This window comes from Mastacembelus armatus, chromosome 4 (genome assembly GCF_900324485.2).
Source record: "Mastacembelus armatus chromosome 4, fMasArm1.2, whole genome shotgun sequence".
In the NCBI taxonomy this organism is placed as follows: Eukaryota; Metazoa; Chordata; class Actinopteri; order Synbranchiformes; family Mastacembelidae; genus Mastacembelus; species Mastacembelus armatus.
Genome location: NC_046636.1, coordinates 1,975,644 through 1,991,251, shown reverse-complemented (window position 1 = coordinate 1,991,251; position 15,608 = coordinate 1,975,644). Strand labels below are relative to the sequence as shown.

At 41.0% G+C, this 15,608-nt stretch overlaps 2 protein-coding genes across 14 annotated transcripts in view; one reads left to right on the top strand and one right to left on the bottom strand.

Moving 5' to 3' along the window:
• Positions 1–1,392: 1,392 nt before the first annotated feature.
• cyldl (cylindromatosis (turban tumor syndrome), like) lies at positions 1,393–8,807 on the bottom strand. The gene is made up of 15 exons (XM_026323551.1): positions 8,507–8,807; positions 7,452–7,922; positions 6,545–6,811; positions 6,139–6,217; positions 5,885–6,048; positions 5,516–5,681; positions 5,175–5,316; positions 4,643–4,753; positions 4,461–4,552; positions 4,315–4,378; positions 4,090–4,222; positions 3,763–3,871; positions 3,532–3,650; positions 2,861–3,074; positions 1,393–2,774 (listed from the first exon to the last, which is right to left on the bottom strand). The coding sequence occupies exons 2-15, from the start codon at positions 7,890–7,892 to the stop codon at positions 2,590–2,592; spliced, it is 2,286 nt and encodes a 761-aa protein (XP_026179336.1). The 5' UTR covers positions 7,893–7,922; positions 8,507–8,807; the 3' UTR covers positions 1,393–2,589.
• An 866-nt stretch (positions 8,808–9,673) lies between these two features.
• The window catches only part of zc3h3 (zinc finger CCCH-type containing 3), a 121,314-nt gene continuing 115,379 nt past the window's right edge, over positions 9,674–15,608 (top strand). For all 13 annotated transcript variants that reach the window (XR_003296576.1, XR_003296579.1, XR_003296580.1 and 10 more), the window contains exons 1-3: positions 9,674–9,752; positions 10,470–11,925; positions 12,190–12,362. Coding sequence is in view for 2 of the 13 variants with exons in the window: in XM_026323296.1 (XP_026179081.1) it covers positions 9,707–9,752; positions 10,470–11,925; positions 12,190–12,362 (1,675 nt within the window). In the remaining 11 variants the exon portion in view is untranslated. The remainder of the gene's footprint in view (positions 9,753–10,469; positions 11,926–12,189; positions 12,363–15,608) is intronic.

Here is a 15,608-nt window from a genome sequence, read left to right as displayed (position 1 = left end):
CTTTGTTGAGTTGCAGGGCCTTGTATTAAGACTCAAGGCTGCTCCCCCTTCTGCAACGAACCATGCCCTCGGGTATATAAAAGAACCAAACTCATCACAGAGCATAGCACGGCATTCTTAACTAGCACAGAGGTCATTCACAAAGCTGATCACAGCGAGACGAAGGGGAAACATGGCGGACGGCAGGATCAAAAGCATCCAGAATGAAGACAAATAGCCAGTGACGCATCGTTTGAAAAAAAGATGAGACAGAGGGAGTGAAAGTCGTGGAGACTCTTGCACTTTAATGTAAGAAAATCCTGTGTGTATTCAGACCACATGAAGTTGTGGAACATGCCGTGATGGACTGATCTAGTTGAGGTTGGTCATGACATAGAAGCACACTTCAAAGCTCTCAAAGCAGAAATTTGTTGTACCCTAATTATAACAGACCTTTTAGAGTCCAGCATGCAAATTCACCTGGAGTGACAAATTGAGGTGGAGACACTCTGAAGCTGCATTTGAAAAGCAAAATGGAAAGAGACTGGAGGGAAATAACAATTGTCTTTAATGGACGTAATTCATCAGGACACTTCTGTGTGTGTGTGTGTGTGTGTGCGGCTTCATTTTAAGCCAAGCAACTGCCTGACTGAGAAAAAATCTGTTCAAAAGAATTTATCTCCTTGCATGTACCATTGTAAAGATATACAAACAGATTTATAACCAAGCAAATGTAATTAGTTTCCAACTGCAACCTGACAATTTCAGTGCTTATTATCGTTGACAGGATGTCTTGATGGTTTAAGCAGAATCACAAGTTAACAAAAGCCACAATCTGGCTTCACTCTCAGTGTGTAGCCCCCCTGGCAGACACACACAGATATACAGTACATACATCTCAGCTGTGACATCTCACCTGCTGCCAGTTTCCACTGACTCTGCAGTTAAACTAACATGACATTTTCATGTCGAGCAAGCTCCACACTCACATTGATCTTTTATTCATGAATGGTATTTATTTCAACTTTTAAAAAATGAATGTGTTAACTGTCTTGATGTTTCATATTCCCATCACTACAGATATTTTTCAGTGCTGTTCAGACCTTTTCTTCCTCTTTAAACTTTTTCAGACTCTTAGGATTAGACTCTTAGACTGTTTTAGATTTACACTATCATATTATTGTTTTAGAATTTATGAAGATAACTTTAAATAATTGATTTACAAGGACCGTGATAAAATAAAACACAGTCATTTTTAAGGTTTGTGTCTAAACCTTCCTACAATTGAGATGTAAGGAATGGTATTTTAACATCAAGTTAAAAATAAAGGTCAAAAATACTAATTAAACCATGCATATGTGGTTCTTACTGGAGACAGAAATAAGAACAAATTTTCTGCTGCTGAGGCACCAATAAAGAGATTCTGTGGCATCCAGTTTATTTATGTGTTTAATACACTTAAATATTGACTTAACAGGGCTCAGGTTTTTAGGGAACAGGGACATGTAGTCTTTAGTGTAACAAAGTGTCTGTGGCAGCAAGTAGAGTAACATTAGAGGACCATAAATTGATCCCTGGGGGACACCACATAAAGTCAGCCTTTATAAAACTGCACAACTCACTGTAAAAAACTGTTCAGTGCAAATCCTGCACTATAAACATGGCTACAGGAAGCTATACCTTAAGAAAATTTGTTGGAGTCTATATGGAAACAGTTGCATGGTGAAAACAAAACAATGGAGATAGTTTACGTGAAAAAACTAAAGTATAATTTTTTGCTTTTGCTTTTTGGTGGGTTCACTAAATCAATCTGTCACCAAAAATAACTACATGTAAAAGTATCTCACCTGGTTTTTAAGTAAAAATTGTGCAGAAATGTTGTATAATTTGTGTTTATTCAGTACAAATCACAACAGTAGCAATAAACACAGAAGAGCCTGGAGCCTCTGTAGCCATTTAAGTGCAGTTTTTCCAACTTTCCCAAATAATTTAATAATTTTCAACAAACATTACATCAGTAGGATGCAATTTCCTGAGATGCAATTTAAATATTAGATATTCAACATTCCAAAAAATTAATACAAATTGTCCCTACATATTAGATATCCACCAACCTCACACCTCATTAGTCAGAAGATACAATGGTGCACTTACAAAATTAACAAATTAACAGCAAATTAACAGTGCTGCATGTAGCCACACTGAACTCAATATTTGGCTGCCTTCTTGGATGGATGTTTTTTGTCTGTCTTAGGACTCTTTATATACAAACTTTATATATAATTTTTTAATATAATTATGAATCTCCAAGAAGAAATAGCAAAGTACAAAATCTCAATATTACAATTCAACATGTCATTTATCTTGATTTCTGGACTTTAATAGTGCAAAATTACTGAGCAAGCAATGTCAGTTCGTCCTACATAAGTAAAACTACATTGGTATAAATTATTCAAGCCTGACTTTCCCGGCACCAGAGCAAAAAAATAAGATAAAAAACAAATAAGCAAGAAGAATTACAGTGCCAGAAATTATATAAACAGTATTTTTTCTTATTGAAACCCTCTGGAGGAGTCAGCTGAGGGCATTGTCTCAGTGTTAAAGTGCCCCTCAGCGATAAAGGCACATGTTGGTGCTCTGATACAGGTACATGTAGGCGTCACAGAAGAGGCGTTTGGCCACACCTTTCATGTCTCGTGGTACCTGATTGGCCAGCTCCGCAGGAGACATTTCCAGGTACATGCCAACCTCAGGGCAGGTGTACACCTCAGGGATGTTGAAGCCATCTCTCTCTCCTGAACACAGCAAACAGCTCAGCCACAGACCATTTGTATAAATGATGCATGTAATTAGGCAATTGATAAAAAAAGCAACGTCTCACCCTGCCTGTCAGCCATGCTGTCAAAGAAGATCCAGTCTTCGTTCTTTGGTCCATATTTGATGAAGGACACGTAGTGGCTTGTCTCAATACAGAGCACAGCGAACAACTCCAGCTTGTCTCTGGTCAGAGTGTGAGGTATGCTGTGACCAAGGTAACCTTTAGGAATGTCCAGTGCAGCTGGTTGATGGGACCGGCGCTGAGGATGAGAGTGCACCTGAAACCAAACAGAAAGGGCTAAAACTAAGATTTAGTGTCATCATCTGCTATTTTCCATATTTGATACATTTACATTTATAGCAGATCTTACTAATCCTACTAATCTCATCACACGATTATTAAACACAAATTGGATATGCATTAGTAGAAAAATGTGAAAGAAACAAACAAGAACCAATTAAAATAGAAGTTCAAATCATTTCTTTAGGAACCACATAAGAATCAGAGGTTGGAGCTATTGCGCTGGAGATTTTCCAGACAGTTTTTTTACTAAAACCACAAGAAAAGTAAATTATTTTCAGACGTTTTTTTACCTTTTACATGATTTTAGAAACTAAAACCTATGTTTTTTAGTTTTACTAATGTGTCTGCAGATATGGATGAATCATTCGTAGCACCTGAGACTTTGATTAACTAATTCTAATTAAGGATGGATCCAATTGAATGACCCAAACCTTAGACGAGCAGGTCTTGCAGAAGACTTTGAATCCTGTCTGGCTGAAAACAGAATCTTTAAAACAGGCGGTGCACTCTTCCTCTGCCAAGTTTCCACACAATATGCACTGCTGAGGACCTGAAGCGAACACACACACACACACACACACACACGCTGGATTCTCTCTCTCTCTCTCTTTTTTTTTTTTTTTTTAAAGATAATACTCCGTGTGCACCGTGCATGTGTTAACCTTCAGAGAGGAGGTCAGTGATGTCCAGCTCCAGAGACGGAATGATCTTGTCAAACATCTTGAATTTCTTTCCAAAGCGAGGCATCTGCAGAATGAGGCAGGAGGGCACCTGCAAATATTAGAAAATGAAATAAGAAGATAGCACACTGCACAGACAGAAAACAGAAAAATGAAGTGACTCCATGAGAGGAGAGGATCTGCTGAGAAAATTGTCCAACAGAGCCATCTACTGGAAAAGCATCCCCTGACACACAGTTCCATATTATTTTTACAGGCAGACATTGGCATCGTAAAGTAAATGTCTGACAGAAATTCAGGGGATGTCACCTCTGCCAGCTTGAGTCCTGCACTGTGGAAGGAATGTTCCAGCAGCTGCTGGACTGTCGGAAGAACCAGGCTGTGGTTCTGGTCCAGGAAGATCTGATAGCAGTAACTCTCCTGCACTTTACCACCAGCTGAGCTACAGGGGGGAGAGGAAGTGATGAGAAGTGTGCAGGTAACTTTACATCAGCTGGTGTGAAGTGGGATCTAACAGTAGTGTTGTAAGCCTACAGTTTGAGAAGAGGGTCCAGGGCCAGAATGTGGTGCATGATGACAATGAGGAACTCCTCTGGGTCTGAAAAACAACAGCCACATCAACAGTCACTTTGAATCAAAAGAACTAATCTGATGCTTTACAGCTTCTGGACTAAGCTGACCCTTCTCATCTGTGGTGAAGGAGCCACTGTAGCCATGTTTCTGCAGCTGCTGCCGGAGCTTCATGACATGCCGCCCTTCCACAAAGCCCTTGCTGCAGACAACATACAGACAGCATGACATGCACTGTAAGGAATTACCACACAAAACAATTAAACATTTTATGAAACACAAAAACATGCACCTGCGGAGGGGGTTGACTATGTCCCTGAGCAGTGTTTTCTGAATGGGTGCATCCTGAGGTGCTGTTGATTTAAACAGCATGGAGTCCAGCACAGACGAGCAGGAAAACAAACTGAGAGCACAGACAGTAACAACTCTATGACATAAAAAAGACATTATGTTGTGCAGCAAGATTCAAGTTTTACAATGTGCAGCCAGGTCCCATTTCTTTCAGTATGCTGTAAAATACACATGCAGAAATCTGAAACTAGCTTTGAATGCACCCCGAAGGAAAGTTATGAAAATAGACCCTGCTTGAATCTAAACATAACTTTTCCAAAAAATGTTGTTCACTGTGATACTTTACAAAAACAACCAAGTTTTAAGTCTCTGCAAGTTGAATTTCATATTGGACAGAAAAAAAGCTGTCAGGATGTCAGGAAACGATCCTCAAAACTTGATAATGTGAATTACATATGCTTTGTCTGGTTATGGGGATAAACATGGAAAACTTTACTATGTATTATTTATTAACATATGCTCATCTTCCTGACCCAAAGAGGGCAGCATCCATGTAGCAGGAGTTGCAGTGGCCCTGGATCCCCTTCATCCGTCCAATCAGAATCTGGTTAACCTGGTCAGTGCTGAGAGGAGGAACAGCCTCCAGCATCCCTGCACTCTGCTCTGTATCGCTCTCTAAAGTAACACACAGCACACACATTAATTATTAAGTATGCTAACACTTAAAACCACAACACCTTACAGAATAGGCAGGTCCAGCTAGTGATAACTACTGAAGGTGTGTCACTCCAGCTGTTGGAGCTGCTGCCAAACTGCAATCAGTTTTATGTCAAGCAGTCAGCAGTGGTCAGACGTTGGTAGATCCTGCTCTAACCTGTGTCTTCCTGTTTTGACAGCTTCTCACTGTGATTGGCTGATATGCTCTGAAAACGTGAGTCAGGGTGGCAGGAGCGCAGCCTCACAAACAGACCTCTCTTGGGAGGACAATAGAAGTAACGTTTACCCCTAAAGGTGCCATCATTCACTCCCTTGTCTTCCTCCTGTGGATGCAAATACAGGAAGATTAGACTGATACTGAATCCAAGATTAAATTAAGGTTATATATCATGTATATCATTATCATATATAATGATATACATGATATCATATATCATTTATTGGTTTGAATTTAAAAATTGCAAATCCATTGCCAGGTGGGTACTTATCAGTTTCTAGTGTTGTAACATGTCAGTGTAAAGACTACCAGCTCTAGTCCAGCCATGACTGGTCCTTGATCAGGCAATGTGCCGATCCACCGGATGATTCCATACAAATTGCCTGCAGGCAAGGTCACTTCTACCACAGAGTCCACACTGAACAGGTCATCACTGTCTGTTTCCACTGGAGGTGTATCAATGTCCATGGTCTCTGATTATACAGTGAATAATGTATTTGGGTCAGATTTGTTACAAATGTGGGAAACAGCATCACATTTCATCATGTAAATCTTGTTCACACCTGCAGGCACCTCTTCCTTCGCAACACACTCTAGTGGAAGTCTAACTTCCCCCCCTGTCTTCCCATTCTCATCTGTGTCCTGGAAACAACAACAAAGAAAAACATAAATGTCTTGCAAACTGAAGGAAATAGCTAATTTTTGAACTTTTATACAGTACAACAAAACAGAAAATATGCTGAATTTTACTACTGCACATTACTAAATAAATAAATAGTAATACACATTAAAACCATGCAGACTTGAAAGTTTGTAACACCACAGGACCCTACTAAATAATGACTTATTACGATAAAATAATGGAACACAAAATCACACAACTCTACTAAAATTAATTTCTCATCAAGATGCGTTTGTCTTCAATTTTTTTCGGGACCATTTTATCTGAAAATCTAAAATATTACTTACTGTGGAGATCCAAACATAATCTTGGTCCACATTCACTACCATTCCGTGGTGAAGTATGTCATTGATGAAGTAAGTGACTCTGTCCCCTGTGGTGAGGTTTTCTGTTTGTTGCTGAGAGAAGGGCTCAGGGGTCGATGGTGACAGGGAGCTGGGAACCAAAGGCTTGACTCTGGCGAACGGGGCAAAAACGCCACAGTTTCTCTCACATGAAAAAAGTGTTTTACACAGGTAGCTTCCATCAGTTTGTCCTTTCCCCCTGTGTTCTCCCTAGAGAAAAGAAGAACAGCTGCCCATTTGAACTAATCTTACACACATTTTCAGTTTAATAACTGTACAAGGTCAGTTCATTCATATGTCAAAAAAAGATTTATTTCAGTCACAGTGGTATTGATGCAGTGCAGATATTTTAGTTTCCTTTGCTCATAGTTTCAGATATCCCCCCTTGGGATTTCTGCCTCCACCCAAAACAACTGAGCTTCACAAAGTTCTGTGAAGAAACACAATTAAATATGACTTGCACCTTAAATGACATTGTAAAATTCAGTGTAGAAAGTAGTTCCAATGGACATTGTTCACAGCCACACAGGCTCTGTGGATTATGCACTATTAATTAGAGTTTCTGTGCAAAAGGTAGGAAGCTAGAGCAACAGTTCACATTGTGTGTTAGGAGAAAGTCAGAAGAACTGGTTTAAAATTACCTAAAAGACATATTTTCAAATGTAATTTGAAGCACAAAACATGATATTTAATTTTGTGCTTTCATTAATGTCAGTTGTACAAAGGTGGAGGCAGAAATCTTTGAGACACTCAAACCCAAGTGAAACCAAATTATTGAATATGCACACAAACAGATAGTGGGAAGGAAAAGCAAGAAACTATTTTGGTTGAACAAAGACTTAAGTCACACCTGCAGTTCAATCCCAAAGAACGTTCCTGAGATAGGATCTGGATATGCTGGCTCTGTTATTTTTCCAATATAGCGGATGATGCCTCGCAGCTTTTTTCCGTTTTCCTCCACAGTAACTCCTGTACCTTTAGTGAGTCCTTGTGCCATTTGGAGATCATCTCTCTGCATGAACCAGTTCAGCCTTTCTGAGGCATCAGGCAGGGCCAGCAGCAGCCCGGCTTCCTCTGCACTCAGTGCCCTCATGCTACTCAAGTCTACTTCACGAGCTATGGGTGTATATGAATCCAACGAGGTGACCTTCAGCTTTGAGGGAGAGCCACCTTTTTTAGATGCTGCTGTGTGCTGAGATTTATGCATGTAACATATGCAACCGGGTTTGATGTTACTGAAAATGTCATGTTTTTCTGTTACGATGAAGTACACGTTGTCTGCTGACGTCATGTTGCAGAGACCAGGTGATGTCGCAGGGCACTGTACAGAAACACACGCACACAGTCGTGTGTCAGTATAGTTGTGAGGACACTCATAGACATACTGCATTCCCTAGACCCAAACTTTAACCATCACAACTAAACAAACAAACAAAAAAACAGACAGACACTTTACACATAACTAACCTTAACCAAGCATTAACCATGACCCGGACCCTAACCTAAACCTAATTCTAACCCTAATCCCCAAACTAAGTCTTAAGCCTCAAAAAACAATTTGAAGTCGTGAGGACTGGCCAAAATGTCCTCACAAGAACGGCATCAGAATAAATCGTGTCCACACAAGCACATAAAGACGCGTATACACATATACACACACACACACACACACACACACACACACACACACACACACACACACACACACAGTGTAGACACTGTTAATACAATAAGTCTAGCTCCAACTTTAGCTCGTTAGCCTCTTAGCTGCCAGCTCGACAATTACCAGCGTCAAACTGAAATCGAAGCAAAATGTGAAGTTTAAAGGGAAACTTTAATCTAGGACACGTCAGGTTTGGTTTTCTTGTGTTAGCAGACAAGGATCAGTGGAAAAGTTTTCGTTACCTTCACTTGTTTAACAACTTTACTCTTTTCTTTCCGTTTTGTCTTCGCTGTTTTAGTCAGTGCCAACAAGCTGCTTTGCTAAGTTTCACTTCCCCTTTCATTTCATTTCCAAGCGTCGTCGTTTGACATCTCTCAGTCTTCTGGTACCTGGGGCAGCTCGCAGGTTATTCTGAAAACCAAGTGAACAATAAACGTCTTCCAAACTGGGGATTGATGGTTTTAAAGGACTATTTTCAAAGCGACACTTGTTTTTAAATCAGTTGACAGTCCGCAGCCCTTCGTGTGACATGTTTGGCCTATATGAGCCCTCAGTACTGTCTTACAGACAACCACCGGGTTTACCTGAATAGTACTGCGGTGTACTGTACAAAATGTACTCTGAAAAATAATAAATAATGAAATAATCGGGTTAAAACACACAGTACTATTCTTACATCTTGTCATATAGGATTTATAATGACACATTTCGTTTGCTATGATTTTTCTTTGCAGCTTCATTGTGTAAGGCTGACAACATGTGTGTCTGGAAACTTTTTGTTTACAACCTTGGAATATCCCATTATCAAATCAAACGTACGAATTCAGTATGTTCAAATTCCAGATATACATATATAATAAAGGTAGGTCATATCTAATGGTAGGTCATATCTAGCCACAATTTAGCTGATTACTATTAAAAAATCACATTATAGAATAGAAACTTTTCAGAAACCCTTTGCCCAATTTCTCTTGATAATCTGCAGAACAAAGTGTGAATCGTTTTAATTGGGACTGCTTTATGGCAAAGAGAAAGTCCCACTGAAAACTGTTAACTGTTACTGGCCACTGACTTCTCTTCGTAAGAGTTTGTGATTAACGTGGCACTATGAAAGAAAATGGAAATTAGGAAAAGGTGGAATAAAAACAGACACATCTGTGAAATAAAACCACAATAACACTAAGCATGAACTGAATTACAATATTGGCTTGTTTTAAAAGGTGCAAATAACACTACAATAACAGACGTATTTGTGTTATACCATTTAATACAAGTTAGTTTTGCCTCATAAACTGTGCCATGTCGCAGTAACAGCCTGCAAGACAGCACTGAGGGCTCAATGTTTAAATTAGTAGCGCTCTGTGATTGGACGCTACATTAGACGTCATCCGTAAGGGCCTCTGCTCGTCGCTTTTTACCTACGTAGAAGTTAAGTCGTAAACATGGAGGAGAGAGAAGCGCTTAAGAGGCAAATTGAACTTCTTCAGAGTAAGTCTTGCTTTTTTAAACGTTGACTCGTCTTAGCGGAAACAGAAAACAAGTTCCCCGCGATTAAAGTTCCCACAGAGAGACGTTAAGCGTTAGCTTCGCTTCCCGCCCTTCATAAAACTCCGTTAGCTAATGTAGCTACAGGTGGACACGGCCTGTGTCTGAAACAACACCTGAAACAGTAATTAGCTGTCCATGCTGCCAGCTGTACGCCACCTGCCACCTGTTTGTCCCATTAACACCAACATGAAGCAGCTGGCTTGTTCTGTTTGAAGGCTAAGCGCTAAACGCTGCGTTCACTCTGCTAATCACAGAAAATGCTTGTATTTATTCGCGTAGCTGAGTTTGTGGTGGTTTTTCACTTTGTGCCACGGTTTCAAGAGTTTATTTAAACTATTCTTATATTACAATGCCCAGATGGGTGATAAAGGAAAACTGAACATAAAGTGTCTTGAGTCTTTGTGCACCACAGTTTAATGTTTTGGAGCAAACTGTTTGTTTTAATACGACACTGCTCTCAGATAAAACAATTATTAGACTTAGACAAAACTAATCATTAATTACGTTGTGACCTTAGGAGGGACAGACATTCCTCTGAAGGACATGGCATCATTTCTTGATGATGATGATGATGATGATGATGGAGAGAGGCACATTTTTATTTTTTTATTTTAAAACTGGTTGCTTACCAAACCATGCCCATTTTTAAATTTACAGATCTCATCAATAAACACAAAAGCATTCATGGTGACACCCCGTTTGCAAGAGTTGAGCAGAGGGAGCCAGGAGCTCCATCCAGAGGCAGAGGTCACAGCACATCTGACAGAGGGAGACTGTATGCCCCGCCAAGCCGTGGCAGTTGGAGGAAGACCTATTCTCTGAAAAACAAGAGTCCTCAACCCTCTGTCAAACATCTCTCAGCTTCTACGTCCTCTTCCGTGGGTCAGTCTAGTTCCCAAGGTTTGTCACGCAGTGTTTCCCTGCCTGACAACAGCAGAGGAGCTCAAAGTGATAGAACCAAAACTGCCACTTTATCACAAGGGATTACTCATCAGATGAAACTGGGACATACAAGCAGCATGACAGGGATTAGAGAAGATGCAGCAAAGAAAACATCCATAGATGCTCTACATAAAAAAGCTGAAGGTGCAGCTGTGTCTGAGCATGAAGGTGCAAAAGCAAATTTCAGCTCATCAGGCACAAGGATACTACATGACGAGCTTCACCAACAGAATCAAGAATTTGGCCAGAAGGCTGAAAGCAAGCAGGTTGTCTATCTGGGAAAGAAAGTCAGTGGGTCTTCAAAAGTGCCTTCTTCAGTTAAGGTCAACACCTCGACTAGTTTGCAGAGCAGTTCCCAAGTACATATCAAACCTTTCTTGATGGGCCAACCCAGCACTGAGCCGAACCAGACTACTGCCACAACTCCAGCTGTTCTCACAACTGGTAAAACCACGCCAGTTGTCTCTGCTCTGTCTCAAGTGTCAGAACAACCTGCCGTTAAGCACTCAGCTCAGAACTGCCAGGTCCAACCTCCATCTGTCTTTAAAAAATCAAAGTTCATTTGGGTAAAGAACCAGAATGTGGCAGGAGCTGAGCCCAGACAAGTGAACTCTATTTCCTCTTCCACCGTCAAAGCTGTGACTGAATCAAAACCTAGAGTTACCACTGGAACCTCTCCTTCACTTTTAATAAGCAAGAGAACCCCCGCTAAGAAGTTACCACGAAAGCTTAGCCCGATCACTGTAGCCCCCAAGACTTCCAAGTATAAATGGGTCTCCTCCTCTGCTGGAGTCCAAGCAAAGACATCTCGAAAACCCCTGTCACCCAAAGCTCTCACCCTTGCTCAGAGAGTTTTAGAAAAGGCAGAGGCCACAAAGAAACTTAAACCAAGCTCCAATCCCTCTGTAAAAATAAAAAAGGGAACCAGCTCCCCACTCAGCAGCCGCTACTGCTGGAAGGCTGGGGGACTGGGTACCTCGGCTGCAGTGACAGGAGGTGCAGCAGTGGCACGCCGTAGATCTGCCTTCCACTGGATCTCAGAAAAAAGCAACAGAGTAAAAGGGTTTGTGGTTTCCTCATCACTACCTCAACGTGCCTCCATCCCATCTTCCTCCCCTGGAGGGTTCAAGCTCCGCAGCAGGATGAAAATCATTAGAAGGTCTGCCAGCAGGTAAATAATGGAAGGATGCACATGATCTGATTTCCTTTCTTGTAGGTTTATTTCTTACTATGTTCTGCTCTTACTATGTTCATATTGTCCAACTGCCTTTTGCCAAAAGGTGGCAGCAAAGTATGTCTTATACAGAAATGATTCCTTGCTCATGTTAGTGTTGTTTAGACATGAATTAAATATATTTTATTATTTACTTAATAGTGGCCTCTGATGTTTTGCTAATTACACTGTGGTCTTTTGTTCTCTGTATTGTGACCGCAGTGGATGTGGGGCTGAGAAGGGAAGCAGCCCGTCAGCAGGAAAACATTCCCCACGGGGCCGAACACTCACCTCAGGCAAAAGTCCTGTAGGAGTCAAGAGGACCCCGTCCAGGGAGCTTGTTTCTTTCGGTAGACACAAGTTGAGGCGGATGACACCCACGGTATCAAGGACAAGTAAGAAGCACACACACATTAAGTTGCATTTATATTCTCAATTGACTGAGACAACAGATGAAACAAGGTTGTTTAGTTAAGTGTTACTGTTATTTATCCTTCAGAGCTCTTCATTTTATAATATCTGCTGGGAGCCATTTCTCTAATGAGCTGTCAAACAAAGGTTCATCCTTACATATTGACATTAATTGATCAGAGCAGGCGTGTGTGTTGTAGTTCTGTGGAGGAAGTGCTGGAAATCTGCAGTCATTGTAAATTCTTTTTCTTCTGTCTTCTTATCTGAAAATGTGGATCTGAGAAGCTACAGACACCTTCATCTTTACTCTCGCTCAGTTCTCTCTCTTAGTCTTGTGTTTTTTGTTGACTCCTATTTTTCCATCACCATCTTTCCCTTCAGTTCTGCATGACCTATGCCCAAATGTTCTCAGACTATTGCCTGCTAGATACTAGTAGTATACAGCATGTACTCTGTACTTATTGTTGTAGTACATTGTTTTGTTGTTGCTTTACAATAAATCACTGTATTTTGCCATTTTTTACTAATAGGAAATGTAGTAAATCTGCTAAAGTTTCAGCGAGCTTGTGATTTTGAAATGACCCTGCCAGCTCTAATCCACCAGCAGGAAGCAAAGATTTTTTTTTCCAAGATCCTGCTGGATCGGTATTTTTTTTTTTTTTTTTTAACTACCTCATCTACCACTAATAGTAGCCTCTCTGTGGGACAATAGTGTATGTAGACAGCACCAAGCTTTTTTCTGCACCCTGATATACATATATACATTTTTAGTGTTTAATTTTACTTCATTCCTTTCATTTGAACAGTGTAAACCAACTATATAGTGAAAACAGCTTATAATTGTGTCACATGGAATTGGCTTTCAGCTAACGCTCTGACAGCAGCTATTGCCCGCACTCTCCAGTAGAGGGCAGCAGCTCGCATCCTCAGCTGCCATGTAGTGGCTTTGTGCATCTGGCTGTCACAGGAGAGGAGAACAGGAGGGCTGGAGGAGGAGGAGGGGGGAGGTTAATTGATTGCCCAATTCAGCCGTGATGGCGAACAAGTGCCGATAGCGGGTAATTTGCAGAGGTGGAGGCAGGCAGCGCCACTGCTATCAAGCCCTGGCACTGCTCTCCCTCCAGTAGATAAAAAGGAGCTAATGCATAATTATCCTTTTGCAAATTGGATTGTTTTAACGAACTGTAGAATATAGGCCTAACCTGATGGAAAGCAATCATTGTTTTTACAGCCCCCCTGCCTCCCCTCCTCTCTCCCCCTCCCTCCCTCCACTTGCCCCTCCAACCCTCCGGTCATTCTGCGTGTACCCTACACGCCTCATGCCCATCTTGGTGTAATCTCCCATACTCAATGGAGTCAGAAGACATTAGAAAAGCCATCACTATTAACATTAGGCTTTATTCGTCCCCATGGCTCTGCGTCTTTCAGTCTTTCTCTTTTTCCGATTCTTTAACTATGTGCCCTGTCTCACACCTCTTACACCCTTTCCCCTTTCCCTTCTTCATCAGCATGTCTCCCATGCTTTTTATGTCATGTGTGCAGAACCTGACTGGCCTACAGCAGCAACACATTCATTTCTAATTAAGGATGTGAATTCAGAATCAGAGACACAGGAAAGGTGGAGAAGGGGTGAGTGCAGAGAAAGATGGAGTGAGGAAAGCTGCTCATAGCCGTCTGTGCCTCTGATAAGAGCTGCTAATAAAGAGCAAATTGAATTACTAATGATGGGAAGCAGAGTCCCTATAGATGAGCCCGTTAAAAATCAACCTTATGACCACTCACACACGCATGATAATACACTCACAAACAATGTTTCTTAATTTCCTCCTCAATGACTAGCTTTAGCCTTTCCTCTTCACCTTAGGGGCGAGTGTTTTCTGAGGTGCTCGGTTATCTGTGGTTTAATTTAAAGACTGCATAAACCTAAGTAAGCAGTTAGGGCTGTAATGAATCGAGAGCCATGTGTGTATATATGTCTATATGTGTGTGTGCGCTTGCATGCGCTCGGAGACAGCCATGTAGCCCAGATAATCTAATAAAGCAGATAAATGTCAGGAACCGGCAGAACACAGAGAGGAAGAGTGCTGAGCCGAGCGGCTTCAGGCCCCATGTGACAGGCTGCTGGAGCGTTTTAGGTCTCTATCTCACTGCACTTTCTCAGTCTTTCCCTCTGTGTAGCTGTCTTCACACTTCTGCTAATATTCCCATATTCCCACTGATTTTTTTTTTTTTTTTTTTTTTTGGAAACCCAGTACTGTATATCATTTTGCGGATGGCAGGCATTTTCTGTAGCGTCTAATTTTCAGGGCTGAACTGTCAAAAGAATTGAACAGACGTTTTGAATTCTAATTTTCTAAAAATAAAAAGTACATGCCAACGTCTTTTGAAAACATAAGTGTCCTGAGTAAAATAAGTAGGAAATAGAACTGAAACTGTTCTTTCCATTTTCAATTCATCCAGCAATTATTTTTGGGTGTAAAAAGTTGTGAGAAAAGCTTAATACAACTGATATTTTCAGGTTTTGTGTTTAATCCAACCGACAGTCCAAAACTTCAAGTAACAGACTCCAAGTAATTTACATCCATCTTTTTTTCTTTACACGTTTTCGAAAATAGATGTTGATCTTTTTGTACGTCCCAATGTGTGCCTGAATTAAAAGGGTTAAACTGCTTTACTCGTTCCTTGCTGCATTACAGATCTCCTGACACCTGGTACATTTTGTAACGTGGTCGTGCACGTGTGAGTGTGTTTGGTCGGCAGCGTGTGCGTGGTCATAAAAGGTCATTTTACTTTTACCTCACAGAACTGGCTGCAGTCATTCTTACATTTAAAATCCTGTGTAGTCTTATAATCCACGCAGCAGAGTTTTGGTGTTTTCATGTGGGTATGTTGCTCACATGACGTCTTGGATCATATTTACTCTGCCCACCTGAACCTGCAGTTCTTTTAACGCTTTTCACCTTGAGCATGACCTTATCTCGTCTTAATGCCCTGAATTACAAGCCATGTTTATTTAAATCAGAAAACACATGTTTTTTAATAAACGTCTGACATAACTCTCTGAAGCCAAGCCTTTACTCTCCTCTCAGCCCTTTGAAGGTTTGGCCATAATGTCCTCACAAAGCAGGAGTGTCCCTATAACTATTTAGCGTCACGTGTCCACACAACCACAAGAAGACGAAAGCACACACACACACACACACGCACATGCACAGGTGTCAGGTTGTTGA